This window comes from Lactuca sativa, chromosome 9 (assembly GCF_002870075.4).
Source record: "Lactuca sativa cultivar Salinas chromosome 9, Lsat_Salinas_v11, whole genome shotgun sequence".
Lineage (NCBI taxonomy): Eukaryota > Viridiplantae > Streptophyta > Magnoliopsida > Asterales > Asteraceae > Lactuca > Lactuca sativa.
Genome location: NC_056631.2, coordinates 44,163,758 through 44,183,555, shown reverse-complemented (window position 1 = coordinate 44,183,555; position 19,798 = coordinate 44,163,758). Strand labels below are relative to the sequence as shown.

Sequence of the window (19,798 nt, the reverse complement as noted above, 5' to 3'; positions counted from 1 at the left end):
TAGGTCAGAGTTCGACAACGGCTTTTAAGAGCTACGATTGCTAGTCGGGTTTTTGGAGTCATAATTGCAATAATAGTTTTAGACTTATCCGAGTAGGAGACTGTTGGATTAGATGTCTAAGCCCATAACTATTATTTGTATGTTCTTGAACTGAGAGTAGCATGGCCCATTTGGGTTGCATATTGTCATGACAATTTGTTAGGATAGACTCTTGAGAGAAGGTTATGTATGATTTATTAATGTATTATAAGTTCTAATATATTAAAATGAAATCATATGTTTTAATAAGTATTGATCAAAAATTAATTTGAAATTAATTTAGTGATCAAAAGAGACTAATTAAATCTATGGGGACTAATTATGATAAATAGTTATATTTATATGTGTTGGGCTTATGATCCATGTTGAACGAAGTTTATGTATGGATACATAAAGAGTTGGGCCACATGAACCATGAATTATAAACCCATGGGTATGGGTTTAGGTTAACCCATGACCTTTGGAATTCCACATATAAATATGTTACTTCATAGCCAAAATCACAACTAATGTATTCTTGGAGGATATGGACAGTTTTGGTGTGTATGAATTCTATGACATCCCGAAAATCTCGGCCAGAAAAGACCGATTTTCATTTATGCTTTTAAAATAATTTCAGAGTAAATCCTTTTGATTTGAAAGAGTTGCGGAATTTGTTCCCAAAAACAAAGTATGATAAAATAATATTTACCAAAGCATTTCATAAAGAAAGGTATTTTCATTATATAATCAAAACTCGGGATGTCATGTTCCGATACAGACCATAAAGCATAAACAATAACATTACAAGTCATTCAACAAATATATACATATACAGACTTGTAAACAAAACAACTTGATGATTCATCCATCTTATGCCCTTGCGCCACTTCCTGTAATACAAATAAACTGAGTGGGTCAGGCTTGGGAGCCTGGTGAACATATAGGGTTTTCAACCCACAATAAATAATTATATTTAATTCCACCAACCAACAATAACCCAATTACCCATTCCCTTTATTCTCAGTTTACGTCCCTAAAACAACTAACATAAGGGACCTAGTCTTAGAATATTTCATCGGGGCGACAACACATGCATTCGGGGGTTTCCCGGCAATATATGTCAAATAAGGCAACCATGAGGGGGATGGAGTACAACGAATGAACACCCAAGTTCATTAACACCTACAGGTGGCGAGCCTGGTAGTGTTCCACAAGACTGTCTAGAAAAGTCTGTGGTCGTCATCTAACCTCCGCTAGAAGACTGAATCAAAACAACATCGAGGCCTCTCATCCGTTTATCACACATCAACTATCTACCAATGTTCTACCCAACATATTAGTAGATAAAAATATTTATTTTTATACATAGTTTAAAACCAGTATAGCATGTTCAATCAATATATATTCCACATAACAGATGAGGCACACACACATAACACGTATTTCATAGAGAATAAATCAGATCTATGAGATAGAAGAAATTGAATATACATTCACACATATAACAACAAAATATATACACATAGCACGCATTTTATATAAAATACTTCATAATTATGCGTTAGAAGAAAATGACTACACACTCACTTGATCAAAAGATGATCGGACAACACTACGGCTTGCAGAAGTAGTATACTTCGATAGATCTGGAAGATCTTCACCAAAAATCGGACTCCTCGCGGGCAGAGCTTCGGCTTGGGAATCGCACTTCTCGGGATCTCGGGAGCGTAAAACTTCCTTCTTAACTTGGATATGAGATTCGGGGTGTCGGGATGGCTTCGGGGGTTTACATGCAGAGCTTCGACACGAAAAAGAGAAGAAATGAGCAAGAATGCCCGGAACCCTCGCATCCCCTTTTATAGGAGGCTGAGGCCTCGCAGTACGCTGGGCGTACGAGGTTACGCAGGGCGTAATTCCTCGGTCGTCATGGCTTACGTATCCGAAATCACTCGAGTGCGAGGCGCGTGATGCTTCGCTGTACGTGGGGTGTTCCGCCTTACGCTGGGCGTAATCCGGATAAGTCCGGTGACTCCTCTTCGGATAATATCGGGTATAATAATTAAATTTAAATATTAATTATTTAATAAACTTTGAAAATTTATATCTTCATCATACGAAATCCGTTTTCGACGTTCTTTATATCCACACGTAGGTGAGACTACGCTCTACAACTTTTGTTTAGACTCCGTCCGCTAATTTAGACTTTATTTTTATTATCTATTTTTAGTAGGTCCGGACAGGAAAACTTCGTTATAAATTCATAACTTCTTCGTCCGACGTCCGTTCTCGCCTAACTTTTCATCGTTTCACTACTAACAACGAGATCTTCGATTCTCGTTTAGATTGTTTCGGCTAAAAACCGCTCGATCTCAAATCGAGTATTCGGGCTGCATACCGCTAAGTCGAAACTTCAGAAAATCATAACTTCCTCATACGAAGTCAGATTTGGGCGTTCTATATATATTCAGAAACCTCGTTTCGGCCACTACAACTTTATGCAAAGATATCGGGCTTATCTCATACTTTAAATTTTGACGCTTATTTTATTCTTAATTCATTAAATTATAATAATTAAGAAAATAAACACATAATTCACATAATACTCAAATATTTCATCTTTAATACTTAAAAAAGAGTTACAAGGGTTATCCTAGACTATTACATCAACGAAAATGCATAGCCTGGAAACGCGGGCATTACAAATTCTCTCTCAAGTTTCATCCTTTGTCCATGATGTGTTATGACTTCCTTTGAGGCTTCCGCACTATTGGGGCTAAGCTCTTAAGGCCAAATACATCAAGACTTCAAGCTACATAAAAGGTATGTTACTCCAACTAGTATCTTATATGGTATGTTACTCTAACTAGTATCTTATTAGGGCTAAGCTCTTAAGGCTAAACCCATCAGGATCATCAATGTCAATGCTAAATGGATCAATAGTATGATGCTCCACTCGGGTTGCATCATGTGATTGAATAGGAATGCTATAGAATGGAATATGCTCCAAAAAGGTGACATTGCGAGAGACATACAGTTTCTGATTTGAAGGATCATAGCACCAATAACCTTTCTGACCAATACCATATCCAAGAATAACACAAAGAGTTGATTTTGAAGAAAACCTATCTCTCTCTCTACATCAGGCTTTAAGACAAAACATGTACACCCAAACACTCATAATGAAGAAAAATTTGGAAGTTGTCCAAACAACATTTCATAAGGAGACTTCCATGAAGTATACATAGTAGGAATGTGATTAATAACATAAGTGGCAGTATGAACAACTTCTCCCCAAAACATATTGGGAACTTGAGTAGAAAGTAATAAAGATCATGCAGTTTCTACGAGATGTTGATGTTTTCTTTCTACAATACCATTCCGCTGAGGAGTGTCTTTACAAGATGATTGATGTTTAGTGCCATCAGATGCCAATAATTGCTTCAAATCATTGGAGGTAAATTCTTCTCCCAAATCACACCGAAAACATTTTATGACAACAAAGTGTTGAGTCTTGACAAGAGCTCCGAATTCACTATATATGGTGAAAAAGCCAGACTTGCTCTTAATTAAATAAACCCATGTATAACAAGTGTAATCGTCAATGAATGAAACATAATAGTTAGATCTCGATTTAGAGGTGATCGGAGAAGGACCCTTCACAGTAGAATGCACAATATCTAAGGGAGCAACAGAACGAGTGCCGCTTTTATTAAACGACAAAGCAAAAATATTTCCCAATTTACAACCACAACAATTAGAAATATCATTAGTTTTCAAAGAGACTAACACACCAGTGGAAACCAAAAACTGTAAACGAGACACTGAAACATGTCGCAAATGAGAATGCCAAAGATAAAAAAAAAATAAATGACAAAGGGTTTAAACGAAAAGACGACAAATCAACACTAGATGCAACAACATCAGCAACATGTAGCTGCTCCAAAACATAGAGCTCCCCAAGTCTACGACTTATCCCAATCATCCTCCAAGACCGAATGTCCTGTACACAACAGAATGAATCAAAAAAGAAGACCCAACAACCAGATTTACATAATTGACTGACCGATTCAAGATTCAAATCAAGTATGGGAATGTAATATATATCTGTTAAAGATATACAAGGAGTGACAATAGAACCAACATCCTCTACTGACATGGGTATAGCACTAGCAGACACAACAGAGACAGGTATACGAGAAGATAATGAAGCAAAAGATGACAATTGTGGTGACATGCGTTGAGATGCACCAGAATCCAATATCCACAAGGATGAAGGAATACCTGACGTCCTGGATGATGACATACCTGAATGAGACATGGAAGCTGACATGGCAGTTAGATTGGCAGCTAAGAACTGTCTGAATTGATCAACAATCTGTGGATTTAACGCTTATGGTGGTGTGAAATATGTTTCATTTTCAACTGAAGGTGTAGCAGCAGCGTACAGTGGTGGCCTAAAAAATGGAAACGAGGGACGCGACTGTCCAGAAGACCTGTTCTGTTGTGAAGGATGAGACTGTGCTAGTGATCTTGTTTGTTGTTGATGCTGATTTCCCTTGCTTGTCAGCAAAGGACAATTTTCCTTCCAATAATTCTTCTTCTTATAGAAAGCACAGTCATCAAATGCAACTTTATGACAATTCTGGTTTGAAGACTGAGGTCGTTATAAAACAACAAAGATAATAGGCGTGGCTGTCTTGAGACCTTTGTCATCATGGGACTTGATATGAGTTTCTTCATCAATCAACTCGTGAACAACCGAATCAATAGTGGGAAGAGGTGTACGATGCAATATTGATCTGTGCAAGCCTTCAAAATCTGAATGTAATGCCATCAAGAACTGAACCAAACGTTGCTCTCCCCTTCTATCAATATAAGGCTTAAAAGCCTTCAACACATCAGGTTCTGTAAGAGATAATTGATCCCACAAAGCCGACATAGCTGCATAAAATTCTTGAACACTGAGATGGTTCTATTGGAGGGCTCGAATATCAAACTCTAATTGATACTGCTTTGCAAAGTTAGACTGAGTATACAGCCTAGCCAAGTGATCCCAAACCTCCTTTGATGTGTCATACTTTGCCAATTGAGTACCAATAGACTGGATAAAAGAATTATTAATCCAAGTAATGATCTTAGAGTTATCAGTCTCCCATGAATCCAATAAGGTTGCATAATTATTAGCCTTCTCGTTTGTTGGTTTCTTCTTGTCACCTGTAACAATCCCCCACATAGTCTTGCCTAGCAAGGAATTTTTCATAACATAACTCTAATAGGCAAAGTTTTTTCCATCGAGCTGAATAGTAATGGATTGAAGAGAATCATCTCTTAAGGCCATATTTCAATATCAGTCAAACAGTAAATACGAGTAGCATAAAAAATAATCAAGATCTCGAAATCAACAAAACCAACAGACGAAACAAAACCCTCGAAACCGACGAAACGAACAAATCAAATCAAACCTAATACAAAAACAAGCAAGAAACTATACCTAAAATTTCGGTGAAATGTAACATGAACAGTAACGTGAACAGTGTCGATGAATAGTACATGAATAGTGTCTTGCCTGCTACAACTCGCCCCCAAAACAAAAGTACAAATGATCAACTGAGCTTCGATACCATGAAAACTAACAAAATATAGAATGGCTAGGGTTTCATATTATTATCAAATAGAAGTATAAATACAATGAAAGGGAAAGACATAATATATAGACTAGCTAATTAAGGTTTCCTAACTAAAAGGCCAATCATAAAACCCAATACAAGATAAAGTCCAAAATCTTATTAGGCTAACAGTACTTTGAGGGAACTCACTAAGCTTTGGACTTACAGTTTTGTGTTGTTTTTTTTCTGTTTTATTATTAAAGGTGTTTATAACCTAAAAAAATTATTGTAGTAAACTAGTACGGTAAAAATGAATAGAGAAGAAAAAATAATTAAAATGAGGGATATAAATATAAAAAAAGACTTAAGTAGTGTAGATAATAAGAAGACACAATAGAATATATAACTGTCAAATTATCAAGTTTTGAAAAAAGATGTTTTAGTCGTGAGTTTTTGGAATCAAAACTGATATTTTACATTTCTATCTTAAGTAATTCTCAATTTAAAAAAAGTCTATCTGCCAATTTCTTTTGTTTTTAAGATCGATGGATGTCATAACATATATTACCATACTTTTAGATTGTTACATCATTTGTTTTCACCTCAAAAAACTGGTGGATGTCATATCATATCTTACTACATCCACCACAATATATTTTTTTATGCATAAAGTACTAGCTTTGAGGGGTATGTTTGTTTAGAAGAAAACAGTAATATTTGGGGATGCAATCTCCCGTAGGAGTATATTCATTATAGATAACTTTACAAAACAGATCCTAAATCAACGGATCTTTAGTTAGAACACTTGAAGATAATTACAAATACTATAAAATAGTTATCTATATCTTATTTGAATTTTGTTGATGACCCTTCTGTTGACACTCCCGCTCAATCTTAACCGATACTAGGTTCAAATTATGCTTCATACAATTCAACATGAGTTGAGTAATTGGTTTAGTAAACCCATCAGCTATTTGATCATTTGAAGAGATAAATCGCACGTCAAAAGAACCCATAGCCACTTTCTCTCTAACGAAATGAAAATCAACTTCAATGTTTTGTTCTAGCATGAAACACTGGGTTTTGCAGTAAGGTAGGTGGCACCTAAATTTTCGCACCACAAAACAGGTGGCCTTGGCTGCTGAACTCCAAGTTCCCTGAGCAATGATTGTATTCAAATGACTTCAGCTGTACCATTAGCCAAAGCTTTGTATTCTGCTTCTATACTTGAACGCGATACAGTAGGTTGTTTGCGGGAACTCCAAGAGATTAAATTCGGACCTAAAAACATAGCAAAACCCCCAGTAGATCTGCGATAGTCAAGACAACCAGCCCAATCTACATCTGTAAAAACACGTAGTAGTGTAGAGGAGGTTTTTCTAATATTAAGTCCTGTATTTTCCGTGCCTTTAATGTACCTAAGTATTCGTTTAACTGCCTCCCAGTGCATATCAGTAGGTTTAGAGAGATATTGGCAAACCTTGTTTACTGCAAAGGATATGTCTGGTCTTGTTAAGGTAAGATATTGTAATCCTCCGACCATACTTCTATACTTGAAAGCATCCTCATCACTCAGTGGTTTACCATAGTCTTTTGAAATTTTATATGTGACTGACATAGGGATTGATACACTCTTACAATTCTCCATGTGAGCTTGATGAATGAGATCTAAAGAATACTTGTGTTGAATTAATGTGATTCCCCCTGAATTGTGAGTGACTTCAATCCCTAAGAAGTGATTGAGACGACCAAGGTCCTTGATAAGAAAAAACAAGGACAACTTGCGCACTAGATGATCGACAATTTCTTTAGAGGACCCAGCGATAACTATATCATCTACATAGACTAACATATAGATGATATGATGCCCATGATGGAACAAGAAAAGAGAAGTATTAGCCTTAGAGGAAGTGAAGCCTGGATGATGCAGTTTGTCACTTAGTCTAGAGAACCAAGCGTGGGGAGACTGTTTGAGGCCATAGATTGCTTTTCGAAGCTGACAAACATGATGAGGATGTTTGAAGTCTTCAAATCCAGGAGGTTGCTTCATATACACATCTTCATTTAAAAATCCATGCAAAAATGCATTGTTAACATCAATCTGGCATAAGTGCCAGTTTTTAGAGACCGTTAGAGAGAGCACAAGACGTACCGTTGCTGGTTTCACCACTAGACTAAAGGTGTCCTGATAGTCTACCCCAAACTGTTGAGTAAACCCACGAGCTACCAAGTGTGCTTTATGTTTATCAAGCGAGCCATCCGGATTTAGCTTTGTCTTGAAAATCCATTTACAACCGACTATGTTCACGCTAGGTGGTCTGGGAACCAAGTCCCATGTATTATTTGTTTGGAGGGTTGTAAACTCGGTTTCCATGGCACGATGCCACTTTGGTTCAGCCATAGCTTGCTGAGATGAAGTGGGTTCAGCAAAAAACGCACGTTGATTCGGATTATATAGGATGGTGCCATCAGTAAATTGTTTAGGAAAGGTTTTTCCTAATTGTCGTCGAGTTGTGACACCGATCGGAGGTGCTGGTGGGCTAGTCGAAGCAGGAGAGCCGGGTGGGCTGACCTGAGCTGAGGATGAAGGTGGTGAGACAGCAGGGCTGGAAGGATCAGCAACAGTAGGGCTGGAGATATCAACAACAAATGTGCCTTGTGTGTTGATAGATTTTGGAGCACACGGTTCATTAGAGGGCATCGAAGTTGATGGTGAGACCCTTGGCATCGGTATTGAGCAAGTGTTGGTAGCCGTTGATGATGTTGAATTGTATACAGTGGGAGCTGTAGCTGCAGTAGTAGAGTTAGGTAGCAATAATGGTAAATCATATTTACTCAAACGGTCATTCACAATGGCAGGTTCAGTTTGAGGAAATGAAACACCCTGAGATGTGGAGGATGGTAGAGAGGAATCTGATGAAGCAAATGGGAAACGAGATTCATCAAAAACCACATCTCGAGAAATATAAATCCTACCTATATGTTTGTCTAGACACTTGTACCCTTTGTGTATAGAACTGTACCCCAAGAAAACACACAATATGGATCTAAATGAAAGTTTATAAGTTTTATATTTTCTAAGACTCGGCCAACATGCACACCCAAACGTTCGAAGAAACGTGTATGCAGGTGTGATGTTAAGAAGGCGTTTGACAGGAGTGGAGTTTTGAATGGTACGACTGGGCATACGATTAATTAGATAGCAAGCGGTTAAAAATGCTTCATCCTAATATCTTAAGGGAAGAGAGGAGTGAGCTAAAAGCGACAATCCTGTTTCAACAATATGGCGATGTTTTCGTTCTGCCATGCCATTTTGTTGTGATGTATGCGAACATGACACAAGGTGAGATATACCACATTGCTGAAAATATTTATGAAGTTTGTGGTATTCGCCTCCCCAATCGGATTGGATAGCATGAATTTTTGTATTTAGGAGGCGTTCAACATGATTTTGGAAATTATAAAAGACCTGTTCAACATCATATTTTTGTTTAATGCAATAAATCCATGTATATCGACTAAAATCATCCAGAAAACTGACATAATAAAGAAAACCACCACTAGACACTTGAGCTGGTCCCCAAACATCCGTGTGAACCAACTCAAGTGGGAATGAAGTGACATGAACAAAATTATTAAAAGAAAGTTGATGACTCTTTGCACGTTGACACGCATCACATATTGACTCACGATTAAATGAAAATTTTAAGTTATTTGACTGCAAAATTGACTTGAAGACTACTGAAGTAGGATGACCAAGACGTTGATGCCACTGAGATGATCAAACTTTGGTACTTGACCCAACATAATGCGTAGTATGATGGATTGGCACCGGGAAGAGACCTCGTTTGCTTTTACCGATTAGAAGTGTTTTCTTCGTGCGTATGTCCTTAACAAAGAAAACATTAGGATAAAGTTCAATAAACACATGATTATCAGTAACGAGTCTATTAGCTGAAAGAAGATGTTTATTGATATGTGGAGCATGCAGGATGTTTTTCAGAACAAGAGGTCTACCTAGACTGTGAATTTTAGAATGTGCAATATGAGAAATATGCAAACCTGCTCCATTGGCTACTAGGATTTGGTCTTTTCCATGGTAACGTTCGGGTATCGACAGGCGATTAAGGTCACTTGTAAGGTGATCAGTTGCTCCCGTGTCAAGGTACCAGTTTGGGTCGGTGTTGTAGGATCCTAACGTGGCACTATTTCCACCTTGATATTCCTCCGATTGATATGCATGATTGAACCGGTTTCTACAGCTCAAAGCTGTATGTCCAGGTATCCCACATACCTGGCAGCGTGTGTCTCCACCACCGAATCTGCCACGTGCTTTTCCTCGCCCTCTATATCCACCATTTCAATAATTGTTTCGATAATTGTTGCTACTGGATCCATTGCTGTTCTGGTTTTTACGAGAATTATTGTTGTTGAGGGCACTGTTGGTAGATTCTTGTTTTGTAGTAGAGTTAGCAGAGGACGAAAAATCAACAGGTCCATTCATTGCAGCTGACTGGGGTTCATGTGTAATAAGATATGAGTAGAATTCCGATAGCTTTACCTCCTGATTGTTGCTTAGGATTGTGATGGTGGTGAAAAGGTCTCCATGACCTGGCCCTAAACCGGCTAAAATATAACCGATAACTTCCTCATCGGTCATGGGATGGCCAATATTGGCCATGGTATCCGCCAATCCTGTCATTTTCTGATCATATCCCGCAGCGCTCAGATCACCCTTTTTTGTGTTAGCCAGTTGGGTTCGAATCTGAATAGAGTTACCTCTATGTTGCGCTGAAAACATAGTATGAAGTGAGGTCCACAATCGCTCCGAAGTGTCTGTGTACCTGGTGAGTTGGGACAAAACGTCTTCAGTCATGGAAGATAATAAACCTCCTATGATGGCTTGATCTTGAGAGATCCATGAATCATGTGCTGGGTTATCTTCAGTTTTCGCTGCTTCTCCTGTGCCGACAGTGATTTTGGCTGCTGGAGTCTTCATGGTTCCATCAAGGTAACCAAATAATTTCACACCCTTCAGAATCGGGACAACCTGTGCTTTCCAGAGCAGGAAATTGGTTCTGGTGAGTTTGCAGGTTACAACCATGGCAATTTTAGAAGAATTAATGAAATTGGATGTAGAAGAGGAAGCCATGTTGATGCTTGATCTAGGAGAAGATGAAGGAAGGGTCGAAAGAAAGAAAAGAATTTCAGAAACCCTAGGGTGAGAGGCTCTGATACCAAGAAGAAAACAGTAATATTTGGGGATGCAATCTCTCGTAGGAGTATATTCATTATATAGATAACTTTACAAAACATATCCTAAATCAACGGATCTTTAGTTACAACACTTGAAGAAAATTACAAACACTATAAACTAGTTATCTATATCTTATTTGAATTTTGTTGATTACCCTTTTGTTGACATGTTTTTCTCATGCGGTGAAAATGTCTCTTGCAGTTTGCTTACCGTAGTTTTCCTTTGGGGGTCGATATCATGTTTGTCGTACAGTACGGTGACACGTCAAATACCACACTGTGTGGTATATGGCGTACCGTGGAGCTTATGTTGAACAATAAAATGTTTTCTTGGAAAAATTAGCTCGTTTTACAAATGAAATGATTAATAAATTGCCCAAGAGACGTTACATTTCCTCTATTCTAAAATTTTGGAATCTTATTCTATCAAACTTTCAAGGATGTTTCCAAATAGCCTTTCTACGGTTATAAATACTTTTCAGATATTTTAGGCATATTTTGACGTTTCAAATTTTTTGCAAATTTTAACAAAAATAGAATTTATTTGTATATACCCTTATGTACTTTTGAAGGAATTTTTTTTAGTATCAATAAATCTCTCACGCCTATATGAATTCTTGTACAGTGTGTGGATTCAATGGGTGAACACGGACATTATAAGTAGACGGCAGAAACCAAAGCTTTAAAACCAAAAAATCTAAATAAGTTTAATTTGATTAAAAATTGTGAAGCATAAAATTAAGGTCTAAACAAGACAGTTAATATGAAATATTCCTCATTAATCATCAAAGTAGAACTTGCCGATCTTTTACGTCGACAATTGTCTCTTAATTAATAGTTTCAATAATTTTCCTTTCAAAATACAAATTTAATGAGTCACCATTGAAGAAGTCGTCTACCATTATACAGGAAGGCTTGTTTTACCAAAGATTATTGTTAGAAAATGATCACTCAGTTGTAGCTTTAGAAATAAGGAAAATAGACGAAACTGTCTATATAATGTCAAAATTATTTGCTTTTATCTTTATCAACTATGGAAATAATTCTAAAATAGATACTAAATTTCTATGAATGGATGATTAAAATCACACTTGATTTTTAAACAATAAAAATATGGGCATGATGAATAACTTGAATTATCCTTCCTAATAAATGAAAATAATTTCACCAAATATGATGTTGTCATTGAATTTGATACATGTAATTTTTAAGAGTTTTTTGAATTACTTTTTTCCACTTGTCATTTTCTTATATTTTTCATTTTCATAAATTTAAAATCCATATTTTAGTAAGATTTATATATGTAAGGTAATGCAAGGTAGGTCATTCTATTTAATTTCATAGTAAATATTCTATAATCTTTCAAATCTTCTATATTATATATTAAATTACTTATTTTATTTATTATATCTTTTATATTTATGTAAAACTATTACTTTAAAAAAAATATATAATTCTTATAACTTTAAATTAAACTTTTGCTTTTAATAAACCCGTGTAATTCACGGGTTTCACACCTAATACTTATGAAATGTTGTTCTTCATGATAAAATGAAGAACAATTATACATATGAAGTTTTTGTTCAAAAAGTTACTATGATTTGTTTATCAATAACTTGAATTAGTTTATTTGCTCATTAATTTTAATTATATTCAAAAAATTAGTATATATACTATAATTATATTATTTGTTTATTATTATCTTAGTAATATATATTTATTATTAATACTATAGATGCATAAAAAATGAAACTCAGTGATTAATTAGATGAACGTAAAAATATTACACATATGGCTTAATTAATGACCTTGATATTTTTTACAGTCCTAACCTATACATGTTCATTATATAATTAGAATAATTAAAAATAAAATAAGTTATTATTTAGATACAAGTTTAATTTGTGTATAAAATAAATAAAATATAGTTAAATATGTGGTAGTGGTTTAGAAGGAAGAGTAAAATCTAGGTAGAAGATGTGGCCGGTGAAGTGATAGTGAGAGTGAATTTTGGTTTGTAAATCATATATTTAAGTTCTGCGAGTGGATTGTTACCGTGTCGTCTCTTTTGTGTCACAAGCGCTTGTAGAAATACACACATAACAGCAATTTAATAGAAATATATTGATTAACATCAATGGAGGGCAACAACAAAACTTATAGCATAACAAGAACACTACAAATAGGAAAAGACAATACAAGGGAAAACAGGGTTTTCCATATTTATTTTAATAATCAGTTTACGGTATATGTTTTTAAATCCCGCTTCACATGTCTCTGGATGAATCTTAGTGTACCCTGCAACAACCAATCACAAAAAATAAATATCAACATCGATTTAAATATCTACCACGATTATTAACAAAGGAAAATGTAAACCTGATTTCTTTCCTAACAAAAGAAAACAGAAACTAATGTTTTTGGGACGATATCAAATGAAAAATACTACGATTTTCGAAAAAAAAAGGCAATATGTTAGGTTGATGTGTCTAGTCGACACTTTATCTAGTTTGGCAGCAAATTAATATTATATCTATTTTGAGACGGAACGATGATGCCTAAAAACATTACGTTTAGAAGATAAAATATAAAAAAAACTATAAATAGGACGACATACTTGGAGCAATCGATGTTGGGGCTGAACTTAAAAGGAAGATTAACACCACACTTTGCTGGAAGGCCAACAGCGTTGCTAGGATTGATACCTGCATACGCTGCTGAAGCAGTTTTCAGGCAACCACAGGCAGTCTTGCGATCGGGGGTTGCTTGAGTGGCAGCCTTCAGACTCTTAAGACCACTGCAACATGGTGCTGGCACTGCACCACCGGTCCTCAGGTAGGCTAGGCATGGCAACATCTTGCTCACCACCTGACCGCAGGTGATAGCAGCCTCTGCATAAGGTGCCGACACCACCATGCAAGCCACTACAACACATAAGATCTTAATTATTGTCACTGCCATAGCTCAAATGTACTATATCAAATTAAATAGAAGCGTAATACAAGATGGGGTTTTGTTTTTATGTATATGGTTTTGATGCAAGAAAAAGTTATGGAGGGTACCACATATTTATAGAGATTTCTATGCATGTGGATGTGCGTATGGTTTCATAAAGGCCGTAAATTTTTGATAGTATATTGCATGTTAAATAAATGTTTTATTTTTATAAGAGGAATGAAATACGAATGACTTTTAGTTCATTTAAATTTTTGAGATATAGCTAACATAATTTAAAGATATATAGGGTTAATATTTGGAAACAAAGTTTTTCAAATTGGTTTAAAAGGTTTTTAAAGTTATTTTCTGGCTTTATAAAGGGTTAATAAATGTTGGTTTTTAAAGTTTTCAAATGTTGGTGTAGGAATATGTGGCTTAAAACTAAAACTCTAGGGCTAAAGTATACATACATACATATTTCTAGGGACCGTTATTGTAAATATGGAGAAAATGAGTGTAACCTATTTAGATAATGTGCTAAAGTAGACATTCATACATGCATATTTCCAGCGACCTTTCCTGGAAATATGGGGAAAATGTGTATAACCCATTTAAAGATCATTGCATTTTTTTTGAACGGCGGGATTATAAGGTAGAAGTTAGTACGAAATCCTTAACGTCTGAATTAAAACTCAAACGTCTGAATTAAAACTCAAGATCTCCAATCTAAGAAGCAAAACCTCGCAAGTTGGCTACTCCGGCATTGAAAGATCATTGCATTGATCTATGACTACGTTCAACAGGTTTTAATTTGCAATTCTAGTTCCTCTCTTATCTTTACGCATAAACCCATACAAATTCAAGAAACTATTTTCCTTGATCTTTTATTTTTTAATTTCTTCCACAATTTCATCATAATTATTGGCTATGCTTATACAAATGCACAACAAGTTGTATTAGAGCTGGAAGGGGGGAATATTTGATCGAAGTTTTATGGAGTTCTTGGCTGCGTTTTTTTGGTGATTGATTGAGGTGGGTAGAGATTAATTGAATGGTGTTTCAGTTTTAACTTCACAGTGGATAATTCATGAAAAAATTTCTGCAGCAATTAAGTGAAAAACATGATTGTTTTTTGGTGCATATTTCATGAAAAATTTTCCTTTTTGATCTCGAATCAAGTAGCAAATAGGGTCTAACTCATTATGGTTTTATTGAGTTGTATTTATTTTGGTGATTTAAATCGAAAATAATGTCATCAACAAAGAAATAATGGGTTGTGGTGGAGTTCACTCCAAGAGTTCGATAAAAGTTCTCAAATAAAATAATATTAACATTCTGTATCTAAAACCAAATCAACTCCTATAAAATCAATTTCCCCGATATACTCTCGAATATTATGGGCGTGTTCGGCAAAACTAGCTGGTAGCGGGTAGCTTGTAGCTTGTAGCGTTTTGTTAAAAGCTACATGAAGTAACATTTGGATTTGGAGCATTTTGATTAAACTAAATGCTAGAAGCTTGTAGTGTCAAACGAGACTTTCTGTTTAAAATGGAGCGTTTTGTCAAACGTTAGAAGCTAGAAGCTCTCAAACGCTCCAAAACGCTCAGTGCCGAACACGCCCTCACTACAAAAAAAATGCTAATTAGTGACCAAAACAAAGTGGTCACCAACAATAGAAGGACTCGTCACTAAACCATTTAGTGACCAAAATTTCAGTCGTCACTTTTCGTCACTATAGGTCCGTCACAAAACCGATTTAGTGACGAAAATATATAAGTAGTCACTAAATAGTGACTAAAATATTTTGGTCACTAAATCAGTAACAACCCGTATCGCCACTAAATGTTGTCACTAATCAAATAAAGTCGTCACTATTTTGTCCCATTAGTGACCATTAAAAAGTCGTCACTATGTTAGTCAATTAGTGACCATACAACGTCGTCACTGGTTTATACGATTAGTGATCATAAAAGGTCATCACCATGTTATTCAATTAGTGACCATACAAAGTTGTCACTGTGTTATTCAATTAGTTACCATACAAAGTCGTCACTGGTTTATCCACTTAGTGACCATAAAAAGTCGTCACTGATTTTGGTTGCTATTTTTTGTATTTAACCCATTTAAGTAGCTAGTCAATGGTAAAAATATACTATGATTCATTTATAAAAATAAACAAAAATTATACTCAATTTTAAAAAAAACCCATAATATCTAAAAACGAAAAAGCTTGGGGAAAATTATTTTCCACTTGGCACTATCTAAATTATCATGCAGGTATACATCACACACTCAATAAAACCTTAATACAACTTTTTAGCAAATTTTCCAGTTTTTTCCAATAATTGTCTTTACATTCTCATTATCCTTTCAGCAATATAGATGAAATAGTATTGCAATACATTAATCTATTATTCCTTCAAGTGACGCCTAAACAAAAATGTTATCTCAATCTGCAATACATGTATAAGATTTCAGTTAACAAAATTCACTATTTTTTACTTGACAAAAATCTATCAGTCAAAGAAACTTACAGCAGTCAAATCTTCCTTAGAGCCCTTACTCCAAAAAAGCCACCATCTGTTACTCCAGTGAATTTCACATTCATAATTAGAACTAACCCCTTTACATACTTCATTCCTTATAACTAAATCATTATGAAGAAAGTTTTGACTTAATATAGAACTTAGAAGACAAATGAAACTCACAATTGATTAATCAATATAAAAAAGCTAAAAAATTTAGTGTTTTTTATATTGATACCTGTAACGCGAACCATGGGTTCTCTTCTAGAGATTTTAGTCACGTGTGTGCATCATGCATAACAATTGCATGTTTTTGGCACCAATATTTGACTGAAATTTACAAAAAGAGCCAAATCAAGAACATTAATAATAATAAAAAAAATCAATCAACAATGATATTTATAAAAAAAAAATGGAATGTTCGAACCATACTACAAGATAAAACATCTTACTTGAACACATTTACCATTAGAAGATCCTCTTGCAAGAATGTATGAACCAGGCAAAAAGAAAATTAAATACATCATCACATATGACATTCACATTTCACAATATCCTGGCCTATCAAACAATTTAATCAATCAACTCTTAAAAGTAGAACTACTTACATATTCGAATGTGTATAGAAGCAGATTTTGCATATAATCACAAGGATACGCAAGAGATATACAAAATTGAAAGAAAATAACAAGTTGCTCTTATTTATTTCTAATCTTTATGATGTTTTTTCATGTACAAGACACTAAAAACGCTTAAAAATAACAAGTTTTAAATGCATATAACCACAAACGTACATGACAGAAATACAAAAATAAAGGTAAGTAACAAATTACTTTTTCTTTATAATCCTAACCTTTATAGTATTTTTTTCATGTAAAAGACATGCAAGATAGCTTCAACTATCAGAGAAACATAGTTAAAAAGGCAAACAGTGTGACTAAAGATCTAACCTCAGGTAGTCTACCAGTAAAATATTTGTAATCTTTCCCAATATTCTTCACAATGTTGTCAAGAAGGTATAATGACGGCAACTTTTAATCACTTAGACCCTAAAAATATTTTCCATGCCAGCAAGTAAAAAAAAGCACTCTCAAATCACATAATTTTAGCTTATAAGAGTGTGAATTAACTTGAAAAAGAAAAAATGATGTTGACATATTAATATATTAGTAACAAGATCAATGTAAATAAGTGAGTATCTTAAGCTTACCAATTTTTTCTGGCTTATAATCATGATGGCATACACCAATGACACTACAAATATAGTCAAGTGAATGACAAATTTGAATAAATAAAATTTAAAATGAGATTAAGTTAATCAATTTACTGTTCAAAAAGAAGAGAATGATTAGTAAGTGCTCACCTTATATGTGTACAATTGTACATATAACATTGGCATGTGTTGATTCATCCTAACACAATGCATTGATATCCTGTAGAATGTTGAAGGCACAACCAACACATTGCATTCAGATACACCTCCATAAACTTATGTTATCAAATCAAAGAGTTTAGGATATATTCACCGACCTCTTGAGAAACATGAGCCTAATTTCCAGTAAAGTGAATCCATCGGGCAACAATTGAAATCAGACACGCATATTTATGCAGCTAGACTTGAAATCAAACACACCTAAAGCATTATTATATGATTATACATAGATTTATGTCGTCATAATTGCTTGGAGATCAATATAACACAAAGTAGTATTGTATTACAATAAAATCTGAAACAAAAACAGAAACAGAGCTTACCTGAGATTGCGGTCGTCGGCTTAATGATGGAGGCCGATGGATGTCGATCGCGGTCGTCGGCTTGACGTTGGAGGCAGACAAAGGTCTTCCTGACAATGGATGCTGACACCGATCAACTTATCAATGCAAGCGGGCGCCAAAACTCATCAGTGGACAAAGATTGCGAGAGTAAGATCATCAATGGTGGTTCTTCGTGACCGACTGAGAGAAACACCGAAAATGATGAAGCCAGTTGTGGTTGGTTTTACGATGTCATCTTGATTCGTTCCTGACCGAGAGGGAAATTTGCGATGAATTTGGAAAATTGGTTCAAATCGACGATCGAATGTCTGCACGTAAGCCTAGTAAAAGAATTAAACGTGGGCACATGGATTTAGGGGAAACACAAAGTTAACTTTTCGAAAAGTTATATAAAACACCCTCATCTTTGAATTTATTGATAAATAGACCTGTTGGTTATACATTTCTAATAAAATACGCAATAATATTCAACTAAATTTAACTCTCAAAACGTAATTATTTTAAATGAAATATAATATTTTTGTTTAATTTTCTAGTGACCACTATATTTGGTCATTAATGTTACAATGTTGTGACCATTAATTTTGGTCATTAAGTTTGTATATGAGTGACCATTATTTTTAGTCATTAATATTTGTTATGATATTAAAAAATAATTTTAATTTAGTTTTATAGATTAGTGACCGGTGAGTGACGACTATAACGGTACTGGTCACTAAATTTGTAGCATTACCAAAATTTAGTGACGACTTAATATATGGTCACTAAACGATGAAGTTAGTAACCAAATTTTAGGTCGTCACTAAAAAATGGTCACTAATAAGCAGTTTTCTTGTAGTGCCTATATCTTTTTGTTGTAGTTTGGAAACCTAACACAAAAAAACGAACACCCCATTCGTAAAACCAGTTTCCATAATGCTAATTTAATTTTCTTATTTCTGAAAACATGATGAATAAAACTAATAAATAAGATAATCCCATTCATTAATAGATGCAATCAAAAAGGTAATAAACTATATTTGTTACTCCATTTAAGTTGAGACATCTTGACAGTTTTTCAAATTGAATATACAGTTTTTTAACATACACAACAATTCATTCATTATATAGTTGTACAATACAATATTTTAAAGCACTAATTGTTGTGTATGGAGAAAAATTGTTGTGTACGGATCAACTCCTCAAACTAAAGATTTTTACTTCGCAAAAGATTATATAATTAAATAATTTGGTTTTTTAATTCAATTGAGATTTTCTCGTTTTCTAAATAAAAGAGTTTAAATAAAAAATAATAGTTTTTCAGTTAAAATTATGTCGTTTTAAATGGTTCTATACTTAATATTAGGTATATAAGTATATAACAACCACATATTCACTTTTCATATATATATATATATATATATATATATATATATATATATATATATATATATATATATATATATATATATATATATATATATATATATATATCATTGCTATATATAAAAGCCTTAATTTTCAGGTTCCTCCAAAATCAAATTTACAGGGTTCTTTTGGCACCACGTAGTCGGCCTTCTGAACGACACAATATATCAAATTCAATTCACACTGCCTCCTTCAAGTGTCATATATCAATTCATCACATACCTTTGTCATCTTCAAGTCCTCATATACTTTTCATCTCAAACGTTGAAG

General features: G+C 34.5%; 1 protein-coding gene and 1 long non-coding RNA gene across 2 annotated transcripts; both read right to left on the bottom strand.

Annotated features, from left to right (window-relative positions):
• Positions 1 to 12,983: 12,983 nt before the first annotated feature.
• LOC111898284 (non-specific lipid-transfer protein Lac s 1-like) lies at positions 12,984 to 13,918 on the bottom strand. Its single transcript, XM_023894204.3, has 2 exons — positions 13,501 to 13,918; positions 12,984 to 13,181 (listed from the first exon to the last, which is right to left on the bottom strand). Exons 1-2 carry the CDS (start codon positions 13,842 to 13,844, stop codon positions 13,172 to 13,174), a joined length of 354 nt encoding a protein of 117 aa, XP_023749972.1. The 5' UTR covers positions 13,845 to 13,918; the 3' UTR covers positions 12,984 to 13,171.
• A 2,665-nt stretch (positions 13,919 to 16,583) lies between these two features.
• Positions 16,584 to 18,014, bottom strand: LOC128128810 (uncharacterized). The gene is made up of 3 exons (XR_008226857.1): positions 17,876 to 18,014; positions 17,709 to 17,778; positions 16,584 to 16,675 (listed from the first exon to the last, which is right to left on the bottom strand). It is a non-coding gene; the product is annotated as an uncharacterized LOC128128810 (long non-coding RNA).
• Positions 18,015 to 19,798: the final 1,784 nt, after the last annotated feature.